The sequence below is a fragment of the Rhinatrema bivittatum genome, chromosome 11, assembly GCF_901001135.1.
Source record: "Rhinatrema bivittatum chromosome 11, aRhiBiv1.1, whole genome shotgun sequence".
Lineage (NCBI taxonomy): Eukaryota > Metazoa > Chordata > Amphibia > Gymnophiona > Rhinatrematidae > Rhinatrema > Rhinatrema bivittatum.
The window spans coordinates 94,711,820-94,735,262 of NC_042625.1; the positions used below are offsets into that span (position 1 = coordinate 94,711,820).

General features: G+C 43.7%; 1 protein-coding gene across 3 annotated transcripts; it reads right to left on the reverse strand.

Annotated features, from left to right (window-relative positions):
• Positions 1 to 2,524: 2,524 nt before the first annotated feature.
• On the reverse strand, positions 2,525 to 23,443 carry OSCP1 (organic solute carrier partner 1). 3 transcript variants are annotated; one of them, XM_029619669.1, is made up of 10 exons: positions 23,314 to 23,443; positions 16,148 to 16,302; positions 15,301 to 15,468; positions 14,248 to 14,328; positions 12,053 to 12,156; positions 10,639 to 10,767; positions 5,843 to 5,912; positions 5,293 to 5,432; positions 4,203 to 4,266; positions 2,526 to 3,883 (listed from the first exon to the last, which is right to left on the reverse strand). In XM_029619669.1, exons 1-10 carry the CDS (start codon positions 23,423 to 23,425, stop codon positions 3,767 to 3,769), a joined length of 1,140 nt encoding a protein of 379 aa, XP_029475529.1. In that variant the 5' UTR covers positions 23,426 to 23,443; the 3' UTR covers positions 2,526 to 3,766. The 3 variants fall into 3 exon arrangements, with proteins under 3 accessions (XP_029475531.1, XP_029475529.1, XP_029475530.1); XM_029619670.1 differs by lacking the exon at positions 23,314 to 23,443 and adding an exon at positions 23,084 to 23,227; XM_029619671.1 differs by lacking the exon at positions 15,301 to 15,468 and having other exon boundaries at positions 2,525 to 3,883.

The window sequence follows — 23,443 nt, forward strand, 5'->3', positions numbered from 1 at the left end:
TCCATATCATTATAAACTGCTTTTTTCATTGTGGTTTAATTCATAAAATATAAGAAAATTATTCCTTACCTGCTAATTTTCGTTCCTGTAGTACCACAGATCAGTCCAGAGAGTGGGTTATGTCCCCCTTCCAGCAGATGGAGACAGAGAAAAACTTGAAGGGTGCCCCCTTATAAACTGGCGCACCCTCTTCTTCCCTTCAGAATTAAGAATATCAAAGCTTAAAGAAGAGAAGATGGATGGATCAAGGAGTCCAAAATTCCACCTTGAAACAACGAACATGGCGAATGAATTGTGGTAAAAAACCAAACTTGAAAATTGAAGCATTGAACAGTAAGAGAACCTTACTGTAGTTCCAATCCACCGGAGCAGAGCGGCAATCCCAATCCCAGAAACCTTAGGGAGGGCGTCTGGACTGATCTGTGGTACTACAGGAACGAAAGTTAGCAGGTAAGGAATAATTTTCTTTTCCCTGTACGTACCCGGATCAGTCCAGACAGTGGGATGTACCAAAGCTTCCCTACATAGGGTGGGCCCCGGATAGCCCTGCTCGAATGACCCGATTGCCAAAGGAGCCAAATTCCGGTGGCTGTAGATTCAAGCGATAGTGCCGAGCAAAAGTGTGCAGAGAGGTGAAACAGACTGGCTCTCCGCCCAGGAAGCTGCTTGAGCCCAGAGTGAATGTACCTTGATGCCCAGTGGAGGAGGGTGGCCAGAACCGATGTACGCTGCCGAGATAGCTTCTTTTAACCAGCGAGCAATCGTGGTTTTAGAGGTCTTGGTTCCCTTCTTGGGACTGCTCCACAGGACAAAAGATAAACGAAATTCATTAGTCACCTCCAGATAGCGAATGAGGATGTGTTTGACATTGAGTTTGTGTAGATCCCTGGAATCCTCCTTGGAGAAGGACGGTAATTCTACCGTTTGATCCATATGAAATGTGGAGATTACTTTAGGCAGGAAAGAAGGCACAGTCCGTAAGGAGACTCCCGAATCCCTGAAATGGAGGTAGGGTTCTCTGCAGGATAGAGCTTGAAGTTCGGAAATCCTGCGGGTGGAGGAAATAGCCACCAAGAAGACCGTCTTGAGGGTGAGATCCTTGAGGGTAGCTGAGTGCAATGGCTTGAATGGTGGCCCTCCCAGAACGTGAAGAACCAAATTTAGGCTCCAGGAGGGACACAGGGAGTGTACCGGAGGCTTTATGTGCTTCACGCCCTTAAGAAAACTTACGATATCCGGATGAGCCGAGAGAGGAGCTCCCTCCCGGTGATGGAACAGGGCGCTAAGGGTAGCTACCTGCACTCTTAGGGAATTGTAAGCCAATCCTTTTTCCAGACCCCGCTGTAAGAAAGACAGTATTTGGACCACTGAAGCGCTACGTGGAGAAACAGCCATGGAGCTACACCAGGTTTCAAAAACTTTCCAGATCTGGACATAGGAGATGGATGTAGAAGTCTTTCTAGCCTTGAGGAGGGTCGATATAACAGCCTCTGGGTAACCTCGTCGTCTCAGCCGGCGCCTCTCAAAATCCAGGCCGCAAGACAGAAGCGATCTGCCTGGTCAAAAAATACCAGACCCTGGCGCAGCAGATGTGGCAGATGCCCCAGGCGGAGAGGACCGTCCACCACGAGGTTGATAAAGTCTGCGAACCACGGCTGGCAAGGACCATTCTGGTGCTACCAGGATCACCGGTCCCTGGTGCATCTCTGTTCGTCGAATTACTTTTCCAACCAGGGGCAAAGGTGGGAACACGAAGAGCAGGAAGTGCTGAGGCCAAGGGAGGACTAAGGCATCCACCCCTTCTGTGCCTTGCTCCCGTCTGCAACTGAAGAATCGTTGAGCCTTTGCGTTCCTTAGGGTGGCCATTAGGTCCGACTGAAGAGAAGTGCCACCGCTTCCTCGGATAGCTCCCACTTCCCGGGATCTATGTGTAGAGATTACTTACCTGATAATCTCCTTTCCTTAGTGTTTGCAGATGGACTCAGCATCCCGCCCGGCTGCCGGTATACATGGGGATTCACCGACTCACGGTAAGCCATGTTTTCTTATGATAGGGCATCCACCCTGCCGGGTGTCGACGCCTTCCGGTTGGGAACGCTGGCGGTCTCCAGCTAATATCAATCGGTCAGGGGAATCCTGTTTCACTAATTCATTGATCGTCAGTACACATATATCCATAACAGCTTTTGCAAGGAAGATTACTGAGTTGCTTCACTTCCTGTGGGGGTATATGTACCCGTGCTGACGTCAGATCCGTCTCCAACTGCTAGCACGAGCACACTATACCCACTTGTTTTGAGTCCATCTGCATACACTAAGGAAAAGGAGATTATCAGGTAAGTAATCTCTACATTTATTTGCATATAATAGAGAGTCGGCAAGATATGCACGTACCCGCTGAAACAGAAGAAATAATTGCACAGCCCTAATGGCTGCTCTCAGACCCTTTTAATCCTCATAGGCAAAGTCATCAATTAAATGCTGTTCCAAAAGCATATCCAAAATCGATAGGGTAAATTAAAGTTTAACAAACAGGACTCCTTTTCATTAGATGATTTTGAGTTTAGAAGGAAAAAAAAAATCTCCCATGTTTCTCAAAGCTGCTTTTACTGAAACATCACCATTTTGATCTGCACTTTCATAAACTGATAAAACATTGATCACAGAAACATCAGAACGCAGAGCTTGTGTCCGCTAGAGCAGTAGAAAACATTATGCCCTAAAAGCAACTGAGCAATGTTGTCAGAAAGAGAAAACATTAAGGGCTGCGGTGAGTTTATCTACTACCAATCACTCTGTCAGGAGAGGAGGGCGGCCACTGGTAGGGAAGGGGCATTTCTTCCTTTTGTTTCGGAGGGTACATGCTCTCCTCGCCTATTTTTTAGTGCAGGCAAAAAAAAAAAAAACCACCAACGGATTTTAATCACATAACTCATTAAAAATACACGCATACTATCTGTTTTTTCGCGTGTACTAGAAAGTTGGCGAGGTATGCGTGTACCCACCGAAACTGATGTACCTAATGCACATCCCTAGCACTGGGTCACCTTTGATGACATTTCCCCCTCCCTCTGGAACATTCGGTCCTGAGAGCAGACATAAAAGCATAATTTGAGGGGCTATAGCTTAAAATGAGCTAGCAAGGCTGTTCTTGACTGCATGAAAGTCTGATGCTGTCTGCCACACTCGTCTTCCAGTCACAGAAACATCTAGCCTTAAATATCAGAACTAAACATCTTTACCTTATAGCACATAATTCACATCTACCCTTTTTTCTTTTAAATAATATATTAACATTTAGAGTTTTGCTTTCTTTTGTAACCATTCCAGTTCTTGTTTTTCTCCGAATATTCGATTTAAAAACGAAAAAAAAGTCCTTCAATGTAATAGTCCAGTCCAGATAACAACATCTGTGGCCCAGTTTTGTGGTCCGCTGCTAGCCTATTGTAGCCAGTGGTAAACCTGCATCAAATACAGGTTTAATGTCCCACTCAGAGTTGCAGTGAAATTTATTCCCCTTAAATGTCATGGGCACACATCCTACAGTACCATCCCAGCTAGAACTATTTAAAAGTGCACTGCAGAATCTGACATGATCACTGATTATATGGGGGAAACACATAGGTCAAAGGCATCAGCTGCTTCTCCACTACTGCTGTTAACTCAGTACAACCCGAATAGGTAAGTTTCCAACTCCTTTTGATAGAAGGCTAGCAGGTACATCTGTGTCAGTTCTGAGACTTGCAATCCTGTAAAAAGAAGTTCCTTAGAGCCCGTCCATCATGGCCAATAACTCATCTCCCTTGTTGGTGCTCTGTCTGGGCTCATCTTCAAACTTAAACTCGCCCATGATCCGAGCAAGCTCCTCATTCTCATGTTGGTCCTGTTTAAAAAAAAAAGACTGGACATCAGCTATAATCATACTGCTTTATGCTATCCTCATTTATCCCTTTAATAATCTTTTTAGGTTATACAGATCAAAAATAAACCTGCATTTTTACATGTATGATCACTGCTTTTCTTATAAAGGTTGCTACCATCTCAATAAACTATTTGAAAAAAAACAGATTTTAAAGTCTTAGCTAAATTTAGTATAATCAGAATCTTCCCCGGTATCCTAATGTTATTGCAATTTTCTTTATTTAATTCAATCGTCCAATACAGATACATGCATTTCTGCTTGTTTAAATGTTTATACTTACCTTTGTGGCCTGTATGCTGATAACTTTATATGACAACTCTTCAGGTCTGGTTTGTCCTGCTTGCCTTGATTTAAAACAAGTTTTATAAAAATTGCATTAAATTTCTCTGTATGCTTTGAAAGAGTCATCAGTTAGTTACCCTAAAGTCCTGGATTCATTTCTGTGCTATAAACACAGCTTTCCAAGCACGTATTCTTTTGTTAAAAATACTGTATTTCTGAATTTGATTATGCATTTTTATGAATCTTTTGTTATAACCTGCTTAGAGATGAATTTTAAAAGCCCAGTGCGCATTAATTAGGGAATGTGTGAATAAGCTGGGCTTGTGCGTGCCGAGCGGATTTTAAAAGCCACTGAAATATGCGCATAGCTCTCTCTCTCTCTTAACTATAGATTTTAGATTTTTTATTCTGCTTTTCACACTTTTTTCAGCACTTCAAAGTGGATTACATTCGGGCACTGTAGGTATTTCCCTTTCCCTAGAGGGCTTACAATCTAAATTAGCACCAGAGGCAGTGGAGGGTAAAGTGACTTGCCCAAGGTCACAAGGAGCGACAGCAGGACTCAAACCCTGGACACCTGCTCTAACCACTAGGCTACTCCTCCACTCTAAAGTGGTAAAACTGGGAATGGCGTTGGCATGCACCCCTTATAGAAAAGAATTTACACAGCAGAAGTGGGATTTGTGTGCATCCACTTAAATTTAGTGCACGTGCGCACAGCCCTTGATGCAGGCCGGCTCATGCCCACAGACGTGCGCCGCTTTGCACGTTACTGTCTTAAGGTAATAAATATTTTAAATAAATAAACTAGAACCCCCTCACATGGCGTGTGAATGTGCTTTAATCATGGGGGAAAATGTAAATGCCCTGCATCTATCAGAAATAAAAAGGATGAATCTGACTGGAAAAATCAGCCTTTTCTCTGGCTTCTGTATTTCTCTTGACCCGGCTGCCTACAATGATTTCATGTTGCCTTCACGTCCAGAACCAGCTGAAACTGCACATGAGAAGTGTACGAGGCACACCCTGGCTTCTTTACAAAGAGCAGCATTAGAGAAACGGATAACATCTAGAATTCAGAATCTTACTCTTCCTCTTCATCGGAGGTGAAGAAGTTAAGTCGGAAGCCTCCCTCTCCGCCGCAGGCTTTCTTCATTTCTAGTCCTCCCATGAGGCGCGCCAGTAGGTTCAGTTCTTCTTTTGCAAGAGGGTTAGGAACTGCATTCTCCTACAAAAAGAGAGGAGCACGTCAGCCGCCCGGGCGGGCGATGCGGGCGATGGTGCGTCACAGGGGGAGCCAAAGGGGGCGAGCCCACTGCAGCCGTCAGAAGGCGACCACTTCCTGTGGAAGCAGCACACAAAAATTATACCAAACGAACAGCGGCACAATCTGAACACCGGAGCCACACATTTCATTTCTGATGGTCAGAAGGCAGTTTACCTTCTCATGACTCATTTGCTCAATATTAACACTTATTACAATCATTTCGGTCTTGGGGCTTCAGATTCTGGAGGCAGGCAGTTTTATGTTTTAGTACCATTTCCCTGCAAGGTGCTATTTACTTACAAAAGAGAAGCTGCTCACAGCTGCTTTTAACCTAAGACAGAATTTTTTTAGCTGATAGTGAAGGCTCCAACCTTGGTGTGTGATGCTGAACTCTTGGATGTTCCTGACATGTGGGTCTCCACAGGACGACTAATGCTGTACCTGTACAGACAGAGAATAAAAAGAAGACATTTGTTCATGCTATGTTCTTCTCTCAAATCAGGACTGCTTTTTAACCCACCGGATACACGAGACTGCACACTGGATCTCAAAAGAAACTCATACGACTTGCAGAAAACGTATGATGCAGCACTGGGAAAATCCAAAGCAGACAAGCAAGTCAACTTGGTGGCTCTCATTCTGTGCTCTGAAATTTTAGTTCCACATTTTAACAATTCTCTACAGAGTCCTGCGAATTTGCCAAGAGCATGAAACAGGCCAGTATAGTACCAAGAAAGTAGACAGACATTTTATTATTATTATTATTTTTTTTTTTTTAACAGAGTTTCTACAAATGAGACCCAACACTCCAGTGAGACTATCTAAGGTAATCTGTTTTAAAAAGAAAAATAAACAGGCACATGCTTTATGGCTCGGATCGAGGCTGCGGATATATACCCATCAACGCACATTGTGTTCGCAAACAAATGGCTATTAAAATGTTCCCTCAATGCACCAATCCCACCTCGGGGAAGTAAGAAAGAAAGCATTTTCCATAGCTGGTCCCTTAATTTGGAACACCATGCCGGAAGAACTGAGAGCAACACCTGACACTAAAACATTCAAAAAATTGCTGAAAAAGAAAAATTGGTTCTTACCTGCTAATTTTCATTCCTATAGTACCACAGATCAGTCCAGACAAGTGGGTTTATGCATCCCTACCAGCAGATGGAGGCAGAGAACAAAACCTTGAGGAACAGCTACATAACAAGAGTGTGCCACCTGCAGTCTCTCAGTATTGACCTGTACCAAGCCAAGATGTGTAACTCCAAACCACCAGAATCTCTTCCTCTAAAAGAGCTGGGGAACAAGTTGAAACTCCCAACTAAACTGACCCCTGAACTATGGTCAAGAAAGAAAACATTTTTTTAAATCTCCAAACTGAGAGAACTATATACAATTATCTTCTGCAGAACAAAACTGCATCACCAGCAGCATCCAACATCAGGAGAGGTCTTTCGAAAAATAATCATAATCGGAATGGGCTGAGAGTCTGGACTGATCTGTAATATTCCAGGAATGAAAATTAGCAGGCAAGAACCAATTTTCCTTTCCCGTTCATACCCAGATCAGTCCAGACAAGTGGGATGTACCCAAGCCCCTTTACACTGGCTGGGATCCTAAAAGACCTGCACGCAGCACACTTTCACCAAAGGCACCCTCCTCTGGGGCCCTAATATCCAAACGGTAATGTTTAGTGAAAGTATGTAAAGAGGGCCACGTTGCTGCCCAACAAATCTCCTGCGGCGACACCAACTGACACTCCTCCCAGGAGGCTCCCTGAGCCCTAGTGAAATGCGCCCGCAATCCCTCAGGGATCGGCTGACCTTTACAAATATAGGCCAAAACAATCACCTCCTTCAATCAACGAGAAATCGTACTCTTAGTCACCTTACCACTCTTCACTGGTCCACTGAATAACAAAAAAAGGTGATCCGAGGTCCAAAATTCATTAGTCAGCTTGAGATATCTTAGGAGAACCCAATGCACATCCAAAACATGAAGCTCCCTCACGTGGGGAGAATTGGGCTTCAAACGTGAAAACCCCGGCAACTCCACAGTCTGGCTAAGATGAAAGGCAGACACAATCTTGGGCAAAAAGGAAGGAACCACCTGCAACAAGATCCCATCATTGGAAATCTGCAAAAACTTCTCTCTGAACGATAAGGCTTGGAGCTCAGAAATCTATCTCGCCGAGCAAATCACCACTAGAAATACCGCCTTCAGTGTAAGATCCTTCAAAGAAGCCCTGCGTAAAGGCTCGAAAGGAGGATCAGACAAGACTCACAGAACCAAATTGAGATTCCAGGATGGACAAAGTCTTCGAACTGGAAGGGACAATGTCACATTGACCCTTTGCAGATCCAGAATGGGCCAAAATGACCATGCTCCTCGAGCGGCGCCTGGAAGATGGCTTCCAATCGCTGCAGGCGTAGCAGAGTGTCCTGCACCACTGCTCACTTGGCGGGCAAAGCGCAAAGGAACATTATGAAGGCCTCCTTGAGAGGTTGAGAAAATTCTAACGCGTAGCCATCTCTTATTATTTCCAGCACCCACTGATCTGAGGTAATTCTGGTCCGCTGCTTGTAAAAAACTGGACAACCTTCCTCTGACAGGCACGAGGGAAGAGTGGACTAGCTTGCCTTCATTGGGCAGGCTTGGCAATTCCAGACCCCTGTCTGGAACGCTCTCTGGCCAGCCTACAGGTCCCCCAAAAGGATTGCTGCCATCCTGAACCCTGCTTCTGTGAAGAACTGGACAAACTTCTGCTGGCACAAAATCTCATCATCTCATGGAAGCGAGGGTGACCTATTCCTCCTTAGAATCTGCCAGATGCTTCATCAGCTTCTCCAGGTCCTCACCAAACAATAAACTGCCCCTTAAAAGGGAGATTAGCAAGCTGCGCCTTCAACCAAACATCCGCCAACCAACTGCGTAGCCACAGAAGCCTTCGCATGGCCACCGAGGACACCATGTTCCTAGCCGAAATGTGAAGCAAATCATAGAGGGAATCTGCCACATACCGGAGTGAAGGCAAACGCTATACTTCGGTATATAAAAAAATCCAAATAAATAAATAAATAAACATAAGCCACACCTGCTTCCAGGCAAGCATCCTGGCAAGCAGCCCCAGGGGTACCTCTGGCAGACTCCTGCACCTTCTGCCCCCTCTGCATAAGGCTGGCACAGACTGTAGCCCTCAGGCTCAGAGCCGAGACCTCAAACAGCCTCTTCAATAGGATCTTCAGCTTCTGATCCTGGACATCCTTCAAAGCCTCCGACCCAGCCACCGGAATGGTCATCTTCTTCGTCACCGCTGATACTGCCACATCCACTTTCGGCAACTTCCACATCTCTAAGATGCTCGCAACCTGGCCATAGCCCTGGCCACCTTCAATCCAGCTTCGGTGGAATCCCATTCCCGGTCAATCAACTTCTTCACTTGCTTCAGCAAGGGAAATGTCCTTGGAGATCCAAAAGACTGGGTTTACCCCTTCTATGTTGGAGTCCTCCTGCGTTACCTTAATCCCCAGTTCCTCCAGAACCTGAGGGATAAGGGGTCGCAATTCATCCTTGCGAAATAACCTAACAACTCTAGGATCATCCCCTTCCATCAAAGGAACCTCATCCGTATCTGGGTTCCCCAATGACCCAGCCCCTGGATCTGTGCCCTGACCAGCACCCTGGTCATCTTGCGGCTTCTGTGGATCATCGCCCGTCAGATCAGCGCCCTCGGAGGAAGTATCCTCATCAAGCGAACGCACTAGACCCAACAGGCACAATATGCCTTCCTTCCGCGGAGGCACCTCAGTCCAAGGCCTCTAAGGCCAATCCGGCCCGGCTGAGAGGCTGGCCGCTTATTCGCCAGCTCCTGCCTGACAAGATAGGCCTCGTGCATCAGCAAAACAAAATTTGCAGAAAAGCCACCAAGGGTCAGCTGCTCCGCGGTCACTGAGTCCTTTCCTGTATTTGCTGGCACCTCTCCACCCCCTGATCCCTGAACCACAGGAGAAAGCAGGGACTCCTGCCACGTGGAGCTAAAACGGCCACTGTCTCTGAGCCCCCACCCAGGGCCTCCTGCACAGGGCCTGCAGCATGAGTGAAGCATTTACCCCTAGGAGTCCGTGTCGAGGCTCCCTCGCCTCCAGAGACACAGTTCGAGCAGAGAAGGGCCGTGTTGAGGCAAAAATGCCTCCCCCCACAGGCCTGACAGTATTTCCCATGCTCAGCGGCAGTTGGTATGGCACGCGCAGCTCGCAACTAAAAATAAACCAAGCCAGAGAACGAATAAAGTTGCTACAGCTGTCCTGCTGTCTGGGCACCAGATGCTGAACGGACAGCACAAGCCACCCAAGTCTCTCTTCCCCCTGACGCCGAGCCGACAGGGCCGCAGCGAGAGAAAAAATTAGCCGCACCGAAGTCTCTGAAAGGCCCCAGCCTTCCCAGCCCCTCAAGGAAGGACAGAAAGGGGACAGAGAGAGATACTCTCCTGCTTCTGGGGCTTCAGGACACTTCCACAAGTCAGCTTCAGTGGGAGGCCCTCAGGGGGAGCGCGGGAACCAGGACCCCTGGCTTTCCCTCCCCCTGGAATCAAGGGTCGAGCCTGGCCAGGGATATCCAACCCCCCGCTCACCCTACTCAAACAGAGAGATGGCCCATGAAGGTACTTAACACCTCTGGGAGCACTGGATCTTCTTTTCCCTACTCTAAACTAACTTTACTATTTTTTTATTTTTTTTTTTAATTAACAGACTGCAGGTCTGCACCTCTACCATCTGCTGGAGACAGAGAAATACTGAGGGACTGCAGGTGGCACTCTCTGTTATGTAGCTGTGCCTCAAAGTTTTTGTTCTCTGTCTCCATCTGCTGCTAGGGATGCATAAACCCACTTGTCTGGCCTGAGCTGGGTATGAACAGGAACTTGGCTTTATTGCAAGCTTTAGGAACAGGGGACTAGTGGAAAAGGAATTTTCATTTTTTGTAGCATCCACATCTTCTCAATGATTGAAAGAGATACATCTGGCTGAATAATTTTATTCAGCAGATGTGTCGAGTCTCTGTGTATATAATATATTTATGTATGTTCGTAACTGTAAACTGCTTTGAGTATTAAAGAATGCGGTACATAAGACATTTTAAATAAATAAATTCAGCATACTATACTCACATATTTGTCCCCAGCTTAAGGATTCTCTCTCCATAAAGATCGTAAGAGCCCTCCCTGAGAGGACTGATATAGTTTCCGCCATTCAAGAATTCGACCCGTTTAACTTCTTCTCCACTAAGGTTAAAGATTCTGTAAGAAAACAAAGATGGGGCAAGCTGAAGAAATGGCAGAGAGAGAGAAACAGCTCGGGATGCCAGGAAATCAACTCTTCCCTCTCCAAATGGTTTCCTGGGCATTTTATTGGGTGAGGGAAGCCAAGCAAAGGTTAAACCATTCAAGTGAGGTGGGTAACAGCAAGATATCAGAGGCTGTCTGCATATAAAAGATAACGCCAAGAGCAAAAATATGATTAAACAGATAAAGGTGAACTTTAAAAGCTGCCCAGGTGCATCTGGAGTATGTGTGTTGCCAAGAGATGTGCGCATTCTTATGCAACCCAGTGCACCCATGTAACTTTACTTCTGCTATGCAGGAGGTGGAAGTTATTAAAAGCAAAAGCATCCACTTTGGAGGGGTTTAAAGGGTCTGGGGTAACTGGAGGGAGTGCAAGTTATTAATCCAGGGGCATTTGGAGGACCTAGCTCAACACTGGATGACCTGGTGAATCTAGTCATGGCATGGACCCTGGCTTATGTGATAGAAACAGGATTTGTGAGCCAAGGCCTGCACCCACGTAAGGTTAGGTGCACATGTGAACACGCTCAGGCTATTTTCTAACATGTGAGCAGATGTGCATGCAAGTTATAAAATCGCCATGTCTCCGAGCATGTGCACCAACATGTGCCCGTGAACGTTACCGTCTAAGAGAGCTCCCCAAATAAGCTTATAGTAACATAAGACATTTTTTTAAATTATATATATATATATATATATATATATATATATATATATATATATCTCAGAGTAATTGCAGTTTTTTCTCAGATTTAAATTTATCAATGTAAGAGACCCTCTTACATTGATAAGAAGCTTTTGCCTCATAAGGTGTTGAAAGCTATCTAACTAGCCGTTACGTTTATCACAACCTACAAATCTAGAACCCGTGATGTTTTCTCTTAAACATTCAGACCATTAATAATTTATTTTTATTGTTTCTAATTAAAAGCCCAGTTTCCCAGTAGCCATACTGGTTCTGGAGAAAGCAAGGCTCTGTGCATTGCAATATATTCCAGTAAAAAGTAAGGTGCATGCCAAGATGTTTATGTATTATAACAAGACTAATCATAACAACATTTTAATTACCAGTTTAAAACACATTATTCCCTAAACGTGTCTAGTAGCCAATCCTGGCATGGCTTTCTTTTCCACTGTCCCACTGGTGCACATTACAGTGAAGAAAGCACAGTGCCTCTGTGGCAGGGGACAGCCACTAAAATATTACACTGAGAATTAGAGAGAGTTCTTCTGAGCTCACCTGATGAGTCCTGGAACTTCGGTTCCCCATGGCACAGGCCCACAGATTGGCAGTACAAAGCGGCCATTTGAATTTTGCACTTTGTCCTTCAGAAAGATGGAGACCTGCAGTGAAACAACAGGTGACAAGGCGTTCAGATGGCACAAATTCATATTTTTTAAATGCTGCCATTGCAGAGCTCAGCAGATTAGCTGCTCAGGTCTTGGCTTTGCTTTCTGACCAACAATGGGAGAATCAAGAAAGAGCAAAGAAAAGATGAGAACAATACAGCATAGGCCTTTAAATAAAGTTCAGTTCTTGCACTACCCACAACTTCCAATTAACTGGGAAGGCTTTGGAAAGCTGAAGCATGGGATGTTTGACTGAAAACACAGTAAATACAAGCAGGGATTAGAGAGCAAGAGCAGACAATTATAAGGATAGTTTTTTTATTTAATAAATTTGCATTCTGCTGTTCTACAATTCTCAGCAGATTACATCAATACACACACAATCAAAAAACAGTAAATACAAAAGCATCAATGAGCAAAATACAAGGGGTTAACACACAGAACAACACCACAAAGCAGTCAACAACTAATAAGGAACAGCAAAATCATATCACATTGGGCTGCTAACTGACCATAAGTTATACACAAAGGGGAACAGGTACTTTTTAGCAGTATTCTAAATCATAGTAGATCAATCTCCAACCTAATCTCGTCAGGTAGTTTATTCTATAGGGTCCGGGCAGCTACAGTAAACATTCTGTGATGTGATGAAGATAGCTTTACTAACGTGGAGAAGGAATCTCCAGGAAATTCTGTGATGCTGAACGTAATGAACACACAGGTTAATATTTCGGAACAGAAGCGACGAAGCTGTGTGGAGCCTGGTTACGGAGAGCTCTGAAGACCAAGAACAGAATCTTAAACTGAACACGATTCATAACAGGAAGCCAATGTAAATTAGCCAATACAGAGGAGATATGGTTGCGCACAGAGGTGCCAGTCATAAGGCGGGCCACTGAGTTTTACACTGATTGTAAAGACCTAAGTGAGAATGAGGGTAAACGTAGCAACAGAAAACTGCAGTAATCTAATGGTGACAGAATTAAAGCTTGGACAACAGTCGGAAAATCAAAAGGAGAAAGGAATGGCTTCACAGATGGAAGCATTTGCATTCTGAAGGAGGAGGATTTGATTAAAGAGTTAATAGGCTGATGGAAAGCGAAGAAGGAATCAACAATCATTCCTAAGTTCTGGCCAAGAGTCGAAATAGGGATGGTTTGGCCCTCAAAACTGAAAGATGAGGGAAAATCACTCATTTCAGTCCTGGCCATTAGGATGATCTCTGTTCACAGAGATCCAATTCTTTATCCTGGTGATGCAATTCGTTAACTTGGCCAAGGCATTGCCAGGTGTAGGTGTTATGGGGGCAAAGTGTCATACATGCTGAATGACACTTCAAGTTTCCTAAGTACAGCGCACAGAGGTGAGAGATATATGTTGAACAGCAAAGCAGACAGGGAAGATCCCTCAGCACACCTATAGATAGGTATAGCATCACCGATCAGCACACAGAAAGTGCGATCAGATAGGTAAGAGGGAAACCAGGAAAATACAGTGGAAGTGATACCCAAGGATTCCAAACGTCCCAATAGAACAGAATGATCCAACCTGTCAAATGCAGAGATGTCAAAGAGCACTAATAGAAATTTGGTCCCAGAGTCAAATCAGCTCCTAATGAGGTCAATAGAAAAGAAGAAGGGTCTCAGTGTTGTGGTGGGCCCGAAAACCAAATTGGTAAACCTCAAACAACTGATGCTCATCAATGTATTCTTGCAGTTGATTAAACACTATTTTTTCCATAATCTTTGCAAGAAGGGCGATAGAAAGCTCTGTTGGATTCAAGATAGCGGCATTCAATATAGGTCGGACCAAGGCAGATTTTAATGCGAATAGAACATATCCCTCAATAAATGAGACATTAACTAGGTTGGCTATAAAGCCCAGCACCTCATCATGCAGGACTTTAATGAGTGCTGTAGAACATGTGTCAAAGACATGGTATGAGTCCTTCTTTTATTTACGATTTCCTTCCCTTAGCATTTAATGTAATTTTGCATTTGTAGGATAATTGAATACCCTATGCGTCTGTATACATAGAGTGCTGACAAGGTCTTTATGTCTTGTGATGAGTTGACCTCCACTTACCCTGATGTGCACATCCTGAAAGAAGATGAGAAGTGTTTGTCTGATTAGCTGAAACTCTCCAGCAGGGAGACAACTGTACAGCTGAAATATGAAAGAAATCTGATCACTGGAATGGCAACATGACCCCCAAATCACCACTACATAAGCTGCTAAAATGAAAAGAAGCTGCAAGTTTTGGTTTTCAGATTTCACTGTGACATTGTCCCAGTGTTCGACAAACAGCAAAAGTAAGTTTTCTGATTCCCAAAGAGAAAAGAATTCAATATGAAAGTTTGTCTTGTAAGGCAATACTCAATGTGAGAGATCAGTGCTAATCCATTAACCCAACTTATCAAGCAGCAAACACTGGTGTCAACTGGGGTTCCAAACTCCCCTTCTTGTGTCCCAGTCCAGATGGCAAAAGGAACTTTAACCAACCCAAAGCATTGATGATGCCTCAGCCCTGTTCTTTTTGCCTGGTTCAGGGAACTCCAGCCAATGGAGAGCATACTCAAACCCATTTCTGGCACCACAGTAGACAGTGCTATAGCCTAGGCCACTGGATCAGCCAAACATCAACTGGTTTAAACATAGTGACCATTTGTCCAAGATACTAATGATAAACCATGCAGCACTAGTGGTGAAACATCAGACCAGTGTTTTTCTTGGCCTTCTACAGTATGAACTTGGCAGTATTGTTTAAATGTATTATAATAAAATACAAATATTTGTTTATAACATTCTGTTTCCTGAAACTGCAGTATGAACACTGTATCTGCTCTGACAAGGTGGTTTATTTCTTCCTGTTGTACAACGCTAATCTACAGAAATTTCTAAAACCTATTGCAGTCTTAGTTTTTTGTTTTGGTTTTGTAGTCCTAGTTTTACTGATGAAAAAAAAAAATCATGAGCACAAACCACAGAATGTTTTGGAATAAAAGTAAAAAAAAAACAGAAAAGAAACTTCAACCAGCTTGCCCCCACCTCTAATGACCAAGGGGAATGTGTTCACCTCAGTATAACCATTTACTACAGAGGTAGGACCCAACAGTCACTGAATAACAAGACTCGTACGTCAATCAGCTGCCGAAACGTTTCATCCACTTGGTTCAGAATGCTTGGAGAATCCCGGACAAAATCCTTGATGGCATCCATGTGATTGAAAGTGACAAGTAAAACATCTTTAGGTCGAGGGCAAAGCAGAACCTGGTATTTGAAGGCCATTGTCATCAGATCATAGAGCTTTAAAAACACAGAAAATGCAAAGATGTTATACTGTTAGCAAAACAAGGCCGCAAGACCCATTTGCATTGTCCTGAGATACCTACAGTGCAAGGTCCTTCCTTGGTTATGTAACGGAATACCTGAAGGAGATCCTTCTCATATCCATATCTCAAAAGGTGTACCAGAGCAATAAATGGTTATCATGCTAAGTGCCAAAAAAAGATGTCCAGCCCTCTAAATGCAAGAAAGTTCCAGTTCTCTAGAAGTTTTACCAATTATGCATTTATAGCAAATATCTTTTCAAAATGTTTTACTGTATTGTGAATAATGTATGCCCAACTCCCAATCTACAAGTCAGATATCACAAATCTAAAGAAAATAAAATGTTTCTGTAGCAGAACTTTGATATGTTAGACTGCAGAGAAGGGTGGCTCAAACAAATGATCAATTAATCAGTTTGACAACTATTACAAATGTTCTTCCAGCCCCAAGGTGTACATCCAACCTATGCTTATACCCTTCTAGTTCAGGTCTCAATTTGCTTTAGATGGTAGAAAGAATCCATTTTATTTAGAACATGCAAATGGTTACACAGTCTATGAACATGACACCACCACTGGCTCTGAGTCTCCATTGCCGGTCTAGCAGCCCACCCTTAATTTTCTGTCAAACACCAGGAGGAGGGATTCTGGCATACCTTATCCATGCTAGCCTGGTTTAGCCTCATGATTGATGCATGAGCCAGACGGTCAAACACTGTCCTGAGGGCCTTCTTGGAATAGAGCTCCTGAGGTTTAAAGAGTTCTTCCATGAATTTCTTATTGAACATGGTGCTGATGATGTCATTCATCACTGTAAAAACAAGAAGGGCCATTTCCAGCTGAAATGGGTTGGGTTGGGTTTTGTTTTTTAAAAAAACTCTTTAGAAGATGCATAAATGCACTGCTGAGGTTTTGAATAGTCGAATGAGACATGAATGACAAATTAGCACAGATATCAACAAGAGAAAAAGGCATTTCCTCAAGGTAGTAAGCATAGTATTTGTTCCTAATAGAGAAAGTGCATTTTCAGCATCACTACTGAGCTTCTGGAAACAACTAAGAAAATAAATACATTTCACTCACCCTTCTGCGACTCTAAATAAATAAAAAGTATATGAGAACCATTATTTTTCTTGTGGCTCTAAATCTATCCACCTGTTAGGATTCTTTTGGTAGGGATTAAATCTGAACCCCATTCAATCAGATGGAGGAAGGTGGGGTTCTGAAAAAAAAAAATCAGTCAAACTGAGACAGGCCATGAATATACTCAGATAAAAGAGCTTGAATTACCATCTGGATTCACCCAGTTTGGATCTTTTTAACTGTGTTAATGTGCATAGTCACACTTTTTTCCCTTCTATTCCACGTAGCCAAAGATTCACCCCCATCTTCCAATCTAAATAAACCGAGAATGCATTCACAAGAAAAAAAATATTTATTCATTCACAGATTCGGATTAGTTTGAAGTACAAATCTGAAGATCTGAACTGGACTAGTGGAGGTTTGCCCATCCCATCTTTTAATGCAAACCAAACTCTCCCAAAATAGAAGTTGCGGTTTCATGTGAGCTTGTGATTCTGTCATCATGGCAATTACTGCCACTCCTGCTGAAAGCGACAGGATTGCCGAGGAAGTGTGTGTATAAGCTCTCCAAATCTACTGCATGCAGTTACTACGTTACAGTACCTCTTTTCCTGTCCTCATCTGTCCAATCATCTACTCGAAGCATATGAAACAAATAAAATGGGTTCAGGAACAAAAAATACATATTTTTAATCAAAGAAAATAGGAAAAAGAAAAGGCAAAGCTTCCTCATTTTTTGATTGGCGTTCCTTGCTGATGCATAAAAATAAGGTGTCTCTCACCTTTCTCAAATGACAGCAAGCAGTGAACAAATTATGCAAAAGAATGTTTTAGGAATCTTTATTCCCACCATTATCTTATAGCAGCCATATCATCATGACCAGCAACTGTGATTCTAACCCCTGCCTTTACGCTGGAGATTTGCCCACTGGTGGGTTTTTTGGATTGTGATATTATGAGCCCAGGAAGTCTAGGGGGAAATGTTTAAGCCCCCAAATGACACAGAGAAGAGACAGATCACTTTAAAATGAAGGGATCATTTTGTAAACAAAAGGGGTGAGAAGCTCTAGTAGCAGGGCCCGGGAACGTGCAGGCCTTGGAAAGGAAAGCAGAGACATATGAAGGGAAGAACGAATAAGGCAGGGTGGGAACATATACAAAAGAGAGCATGTCACTGATATATCCAGGCTGGCTGAACATAGAACGAAGAGCATAAAGGTGACTGAAGGCACTGCAGGGGGAAGCAGCAGCAGCCAAGGTGCCCCATTTAAGGGCAAACAATTAATCAGTTTTTCTCTAACAAGAGATGGGAGAAACAGAATATCTGAAAAAGCTAAGAGCAACTAGGAAAGAAGTCAGGAAAGCAAAGATGTAAAAATAATAAAAAATTCTTTCTATCCAAAATTCTTGAAAAATCCATATTATCATAACTAGAAGACTATCTAGATCAGTGGTTCTCAACCTTTTTTCTGTCAGGACACACCTGACAGATGGTTCTCACATGCATGACACACTGAACCCATGTTCGTCACAGGGCTAGATGTAAAAGTACAGTTTGCATCCACGGGAACCCCCCTGACCCACAATAATGGATGTAAAGCAGAATTACGACATTCCCCATAAAACTCACCCTACAAAAAAGATATTCTGGTTCTGGTGTCATCGCAGTAACAGCAACTCAAACTCCTTCTACTTCCAGGCTCAATAGCCCTACTTATGAAAAGACAGCAGTTTACCACCAATGCATGTCCTCTTGAGAAAACAAATAAGACTGATACAAACTCTTACATGCTAGTAAAATATCTCATCTCGGTAACAGACACAGAACCGACCTAACATACTCCCAGGATCTGTAGTAATGCACATAAACTAATCCGCACACAGTTACACCTGTATTATGGAATGCACTCAACCAGTAACAACCCTGTCTATGAAAAGGCAACACTACAAATATTAAATCAGGCCCTAAACATCAATACACCTCCTATTAGGAAAACAGAACTAGCAAGCAGCTATAGATCCTCACACAGAAATAATTATAAAACTATACTAATAAGCAGAATAAATGTTTCAAAACAGCTATGAACAGAACAACATCCAACAATTAAAAACTCATGAAAACTATTACAAATTCTCCAAACACCAATAAAATATTTCAAAAAAGCAGACACATCACATAATATTAAATAATTAAAATGGCAGTCAATCAAGAAAGATAAACTTAAAAAGCCACCTTTACTTACCCCTTCCAGCAGCTCTCCTACTCCTCTCCTCTTCCATGCAGGCCATAGCACACACCAGAAGTAGCAGTAGTGGCTAAACTCTATACTCATGGTCCTCTTCCTTAGGGCCCATAGCTAGTCTCTCACACACACACCATACCCAGTCACACCCCCATGACCAGCTTCTGTCTCTCATACACCAATCATCTCCCAACCAGTCTTTGACACACACACCAGTCACCTTCCTGAACAGTTTCTCTTAAATATCCGGGTTTTAAATATACGGGTTTCTCACTCCCATACTGTGTCTCACACACACCCACGTTTCTCACTCCCATGCTCACTCTCTCCACATGCACAGGCTTCTCAATCCCTTAATCACTTTCTTTCACATACACACCCCCCAGTCTCTCTCTCTCACACACCGTCACCTTACCAACCAGTCTCTCTCTCATGCATGCATACACACACACACACACAGGCTTCCCACTCCCATGCTCTCTCTCACATATACAGGCTTCTCAGTCCCATGCTTTCTTTCACACACACCCCCACAACACCAGGCTTCTTACTCCCATACTTTCTCACTTCCATGCTTTCTCTCTCTCACACACACACACACACACATACCAGTTACCTCCCTGATCAATCTCTCACACACACTCCAGTCATCTCCCTAACCAGTCACCTTTATTGTCTCTCACATATACCCACATCACCTCTCTGACCAGTTTCTCTCTCTCACACACTTACATAAATGCTCTCAATCAAATACATGCTCTCAATCACACACATAGTCTCACTTACAGGCTGTCTTCTCTCTCTCTCACTCACTTCCCCCCCCCCCCCCGAGCACAAATGGTAGCTGCAGCAGCCTCCTCCAGCCCCTGCATGCCAGGCCAAGAAAGAAGAATCCCATCAGCCGCGGGAGGCTTATACTGCTATCTCCTTTGCCGACTGCCGGCTGCTTCAATTGCTCCGGGCCACGCTACTGCTCAGAGGCCGATATTGCTGCCGCCGCCGCTACTTTTCCTCGTGACACGGCTTTCTCCTTCCTGCGCACTGCACTGTGTATCACTTCCTGTTCCGGGGCAGGCGCGGGAAGAAGAAAAGGCCAGCCGCGGGTGCCACAGCTTCCTCTAACAATGCTGCCGTTCCCATTGGGCTTGAACGTGCTGTTAGCCCGGCGGCAACGGCAGCAGGGAAGGAAGAGCAGCGGGAGAGACCAGGAGCACACGACACACCTGCCGGTGCTTGGCGACACACTGGTTGAAAAGCGCTGATCTAGATGACACCACATTTTACATCCAAACCAATTTGGATTCAGAAAAACATTGCTCTACCTAGATTTTACTCGTATCCTTAACAGACCCCATATTATGCAGATTTAACTATGATGAATCTTATATCCTGGTGCTAACTGACCTCTCAGCTGCCTTCGACACTGTTGACCAAACCCTTCTATGCCGAGAAAAATCGTAACTGACGGTGATGTAATGAAGTGGTTCACCTCCTTCCTATCAAAAAGGACATTCCAAGTCAAACTGGGTAACCACGTCTGACACCTTCCCGATCAACTCTGGTGTCCCCCAAAGTTCAGCACTATCTGCAACTCTCTTCACCATCTACATATTTCCACTATGTAAATTACTATCTGATCTAGGAATCGCCTTCTACCTATATGCCGATAACATTCAGTTCTACATACCATACACCACTTCCGTTGAAAATACAGTAAGGACACTGGCAACATACATGAAGGCCATTCAACATGAACTAAGCAATCTCAAACCATCTCTAAACACTAAAAAAAAACCAGAAATCATTCTGTTAAGAAGAAATCCTCCAATAACATCTCTGCAGACACTTGACCTGGGTGACTTCAATATTACACTCTCAGACCAAGTGTGAGACCTAGGAGTACAGATTGTCAAGAATCTAACTATGGAAAAACACAAATCTGGCTATGCTAAACTGCGATTACTACATAGACTGAAACCATTGCTAACTTATGTAGACTTCCATATGGTACCACAAACCCTCATTTTTTCAAACTTAGACTACTGCTACTCTCTTCTACTTGGAGCATTTAAAGGTCTTATTAAAAAACTACAACTTCTACAAAATGCTGCAGTGAGACTCCTAACATGATCCAGGAAATTTGATCACATCTCGCAAACACTGATAGCTCTGCACTGGCTACCGATTTAAGCCTGAATCCATTACAAAGTCTTAACATTAATACATTCCTCCCTCCATTCTGACAACACCGGCCTGGTAGGGGTGGCATTGTATCCATACACGCCACAGAGATCACTAAGATCTCATAATAAAGAATTACTAGCTGTCCCATCATTACAGAATACACACCTGTCAAAAATAAGAGACTGTACGTCCTCCATTACAGGCCTTACACTTTGGAACTCTGAGCACTGATGATATGATGATCTGAAGATGGCCAAACAAGTAGACCAGGTGACAACAAAAGCCAGAAAGATACTTGGATGCATGGGGAGAGGAATAGCCAGCAGGAAAGGAGAGGTGATATTATCACTGTATAAGTCTCTGGTAAGATCTCATTTGAAGTACTGTGTACAATTCTGAAAACTGCACCTTCAAAAGGATATAAACCAAATACAATCAATTCTGATGGTAACTACAAAAATGGTCAATGGTCTTCATCATAAAGCATATGGGAACAGATTTAAAGATCTAAAAATGTATACCCTGGAGGAAAGGAGCAATATGATGGAGACATATAAATACCTCCAAGAAATAAATGCATTAGCAGACAGGCCTCTTTCAATAGAAAGAAGACTCTAGAATGAGGAGTCATCAGATGAGAGTAAAAAAGAAAACTCAGGAATAATCTAAGGAAATATTTCTTTATAGAAAGGGTAATGAATGCACTGAACAGCCTTTCTGTGCAGGTGATGAAGACAAGGACGGTATCAAAATTAAAAATATGGAACAAGCACAGAGGATCTCTGAGGGAGAGGAAGGGACTATAAAGCTGAGCAGGAGACACGGATGGGCAGATTGGACGGGCTATATGGTCTTTATTTGCCGTCATGTTCTATGTTTGTATTTCTCTTCCCACAGAGTTGTAAAACATTTAAAATTTTAAAAATAATAAAACTGTGTCACCAAACTGCAGAATAAATTCTCAGTTAATGGCATCATGGTTTGTTTTACTACACCAAAGTTGTTTCAAATAAAGAGTTATAGGCCTGGCTAGCACATCATCTGGAGGTGTGTCAGGTAGTACTGTTCTCACATGTGCTACTGTTTTAATCTGACTAGCCACTGGTGAAAAAAAGTGGATCTGTTAGAAAATTAGCACAAGTTCATTTCAGCCACTGAATACTGAACATGATGCTTGTATATAGATTAGAAAGTTACAACCTGTTCCCCATTCCCTATTTGTCTAAACCAACAAAAAGGTATTAACAAGTGATGTCTGTAATTCACTGGACAACATGTGGCACAGCATGAGGCAAACAACCTCTGACCTCTTAACCCATCAATACCTTCAGGCAACTTTTTCAGGTGAAGAAGAAATATGCTAGCATGAAAAAGCTGCATTCTCTCCTACACAGAAATACCAATCTATCTGAAACAGCTGCACTGTCACAGCATTACCAGGACACTGGCAGATCCTCAGAGACAGGCTTATTTTGACAGCAAATTCCCAGCTCACAAGGCATAGCTGCAATTTAGAATCAGAAGTGCTGCAGTATTACAAAGCAATCTCAGAAAAGGTGCTCTCCCATACATTTTCACATTTAGCTAATGTAAAGAGTGACCCCATTTTCACAAAATGTTGTGGAACAGCCTTAGGATGAGAAGAATCCTTTTGAAAAGCGGGTCTTTGGGTTCTTAAGCTACTGATGATCTTCTTTCCCCCAAGGAACCTCTTTAGAACATTCTTTTATTGCAACTGCTTTGTCTCATCAGCTTGTATGACAAACGATGGTTTAAAAAGAAGAGTAAATACTATTTTTAAAAAAAAATGTATTTTTCCAACATGGCTAGCACTACCTCTGACGATTTACACCCCGGAACGTGAACCAAGCAGAGGCGAAGTAAACCAAAATCATTTGCTCGTTTTGGGAGGCAGGGTAGTGAGGAAAATAATATTTGGCTTTTCAACAAAATGAAGTATTGTTGCAAGAGGCTGGCAGCCAAGCAGCAAGAGCCGGTCCCAGGTCAAGAGAACTAAGAGGATGGGAACTGGGATCCCACCGTGCACGGCCTGTCTGTGCCACCCTGGGCAAGTCACTTTACCTGTGCCGCCATCCTATACCCCCCCAACGTGGCTGGGTGAACAGCGTTCTTCCCGCGTCCCTTGGGAGATGTCGGGCAGTGCAGGCCCCGGAATATGTGCTGCCCACCCCAGAGGTGGCTGCACGCCCGCCTCTCAAAAGGCAGATGCTACAAATGCAAAAGCGCCGCCGAAGCAGATGCACGAGCTTCATCAAGAGGGCCAACCGTGCCAGCCTGCGCCCGCCCCTCACCTTTCTTGGCTTTATCCGCCGGGATGTTCTGGGCCCGGAGCCGCTGGTCCAGGATGTAGAGCATCTCCCCTCCCAGGTTGATGAAGAGCAGCGGCAGGGTCCGCATCGACATGGCCCCGGCCGAGCTGCG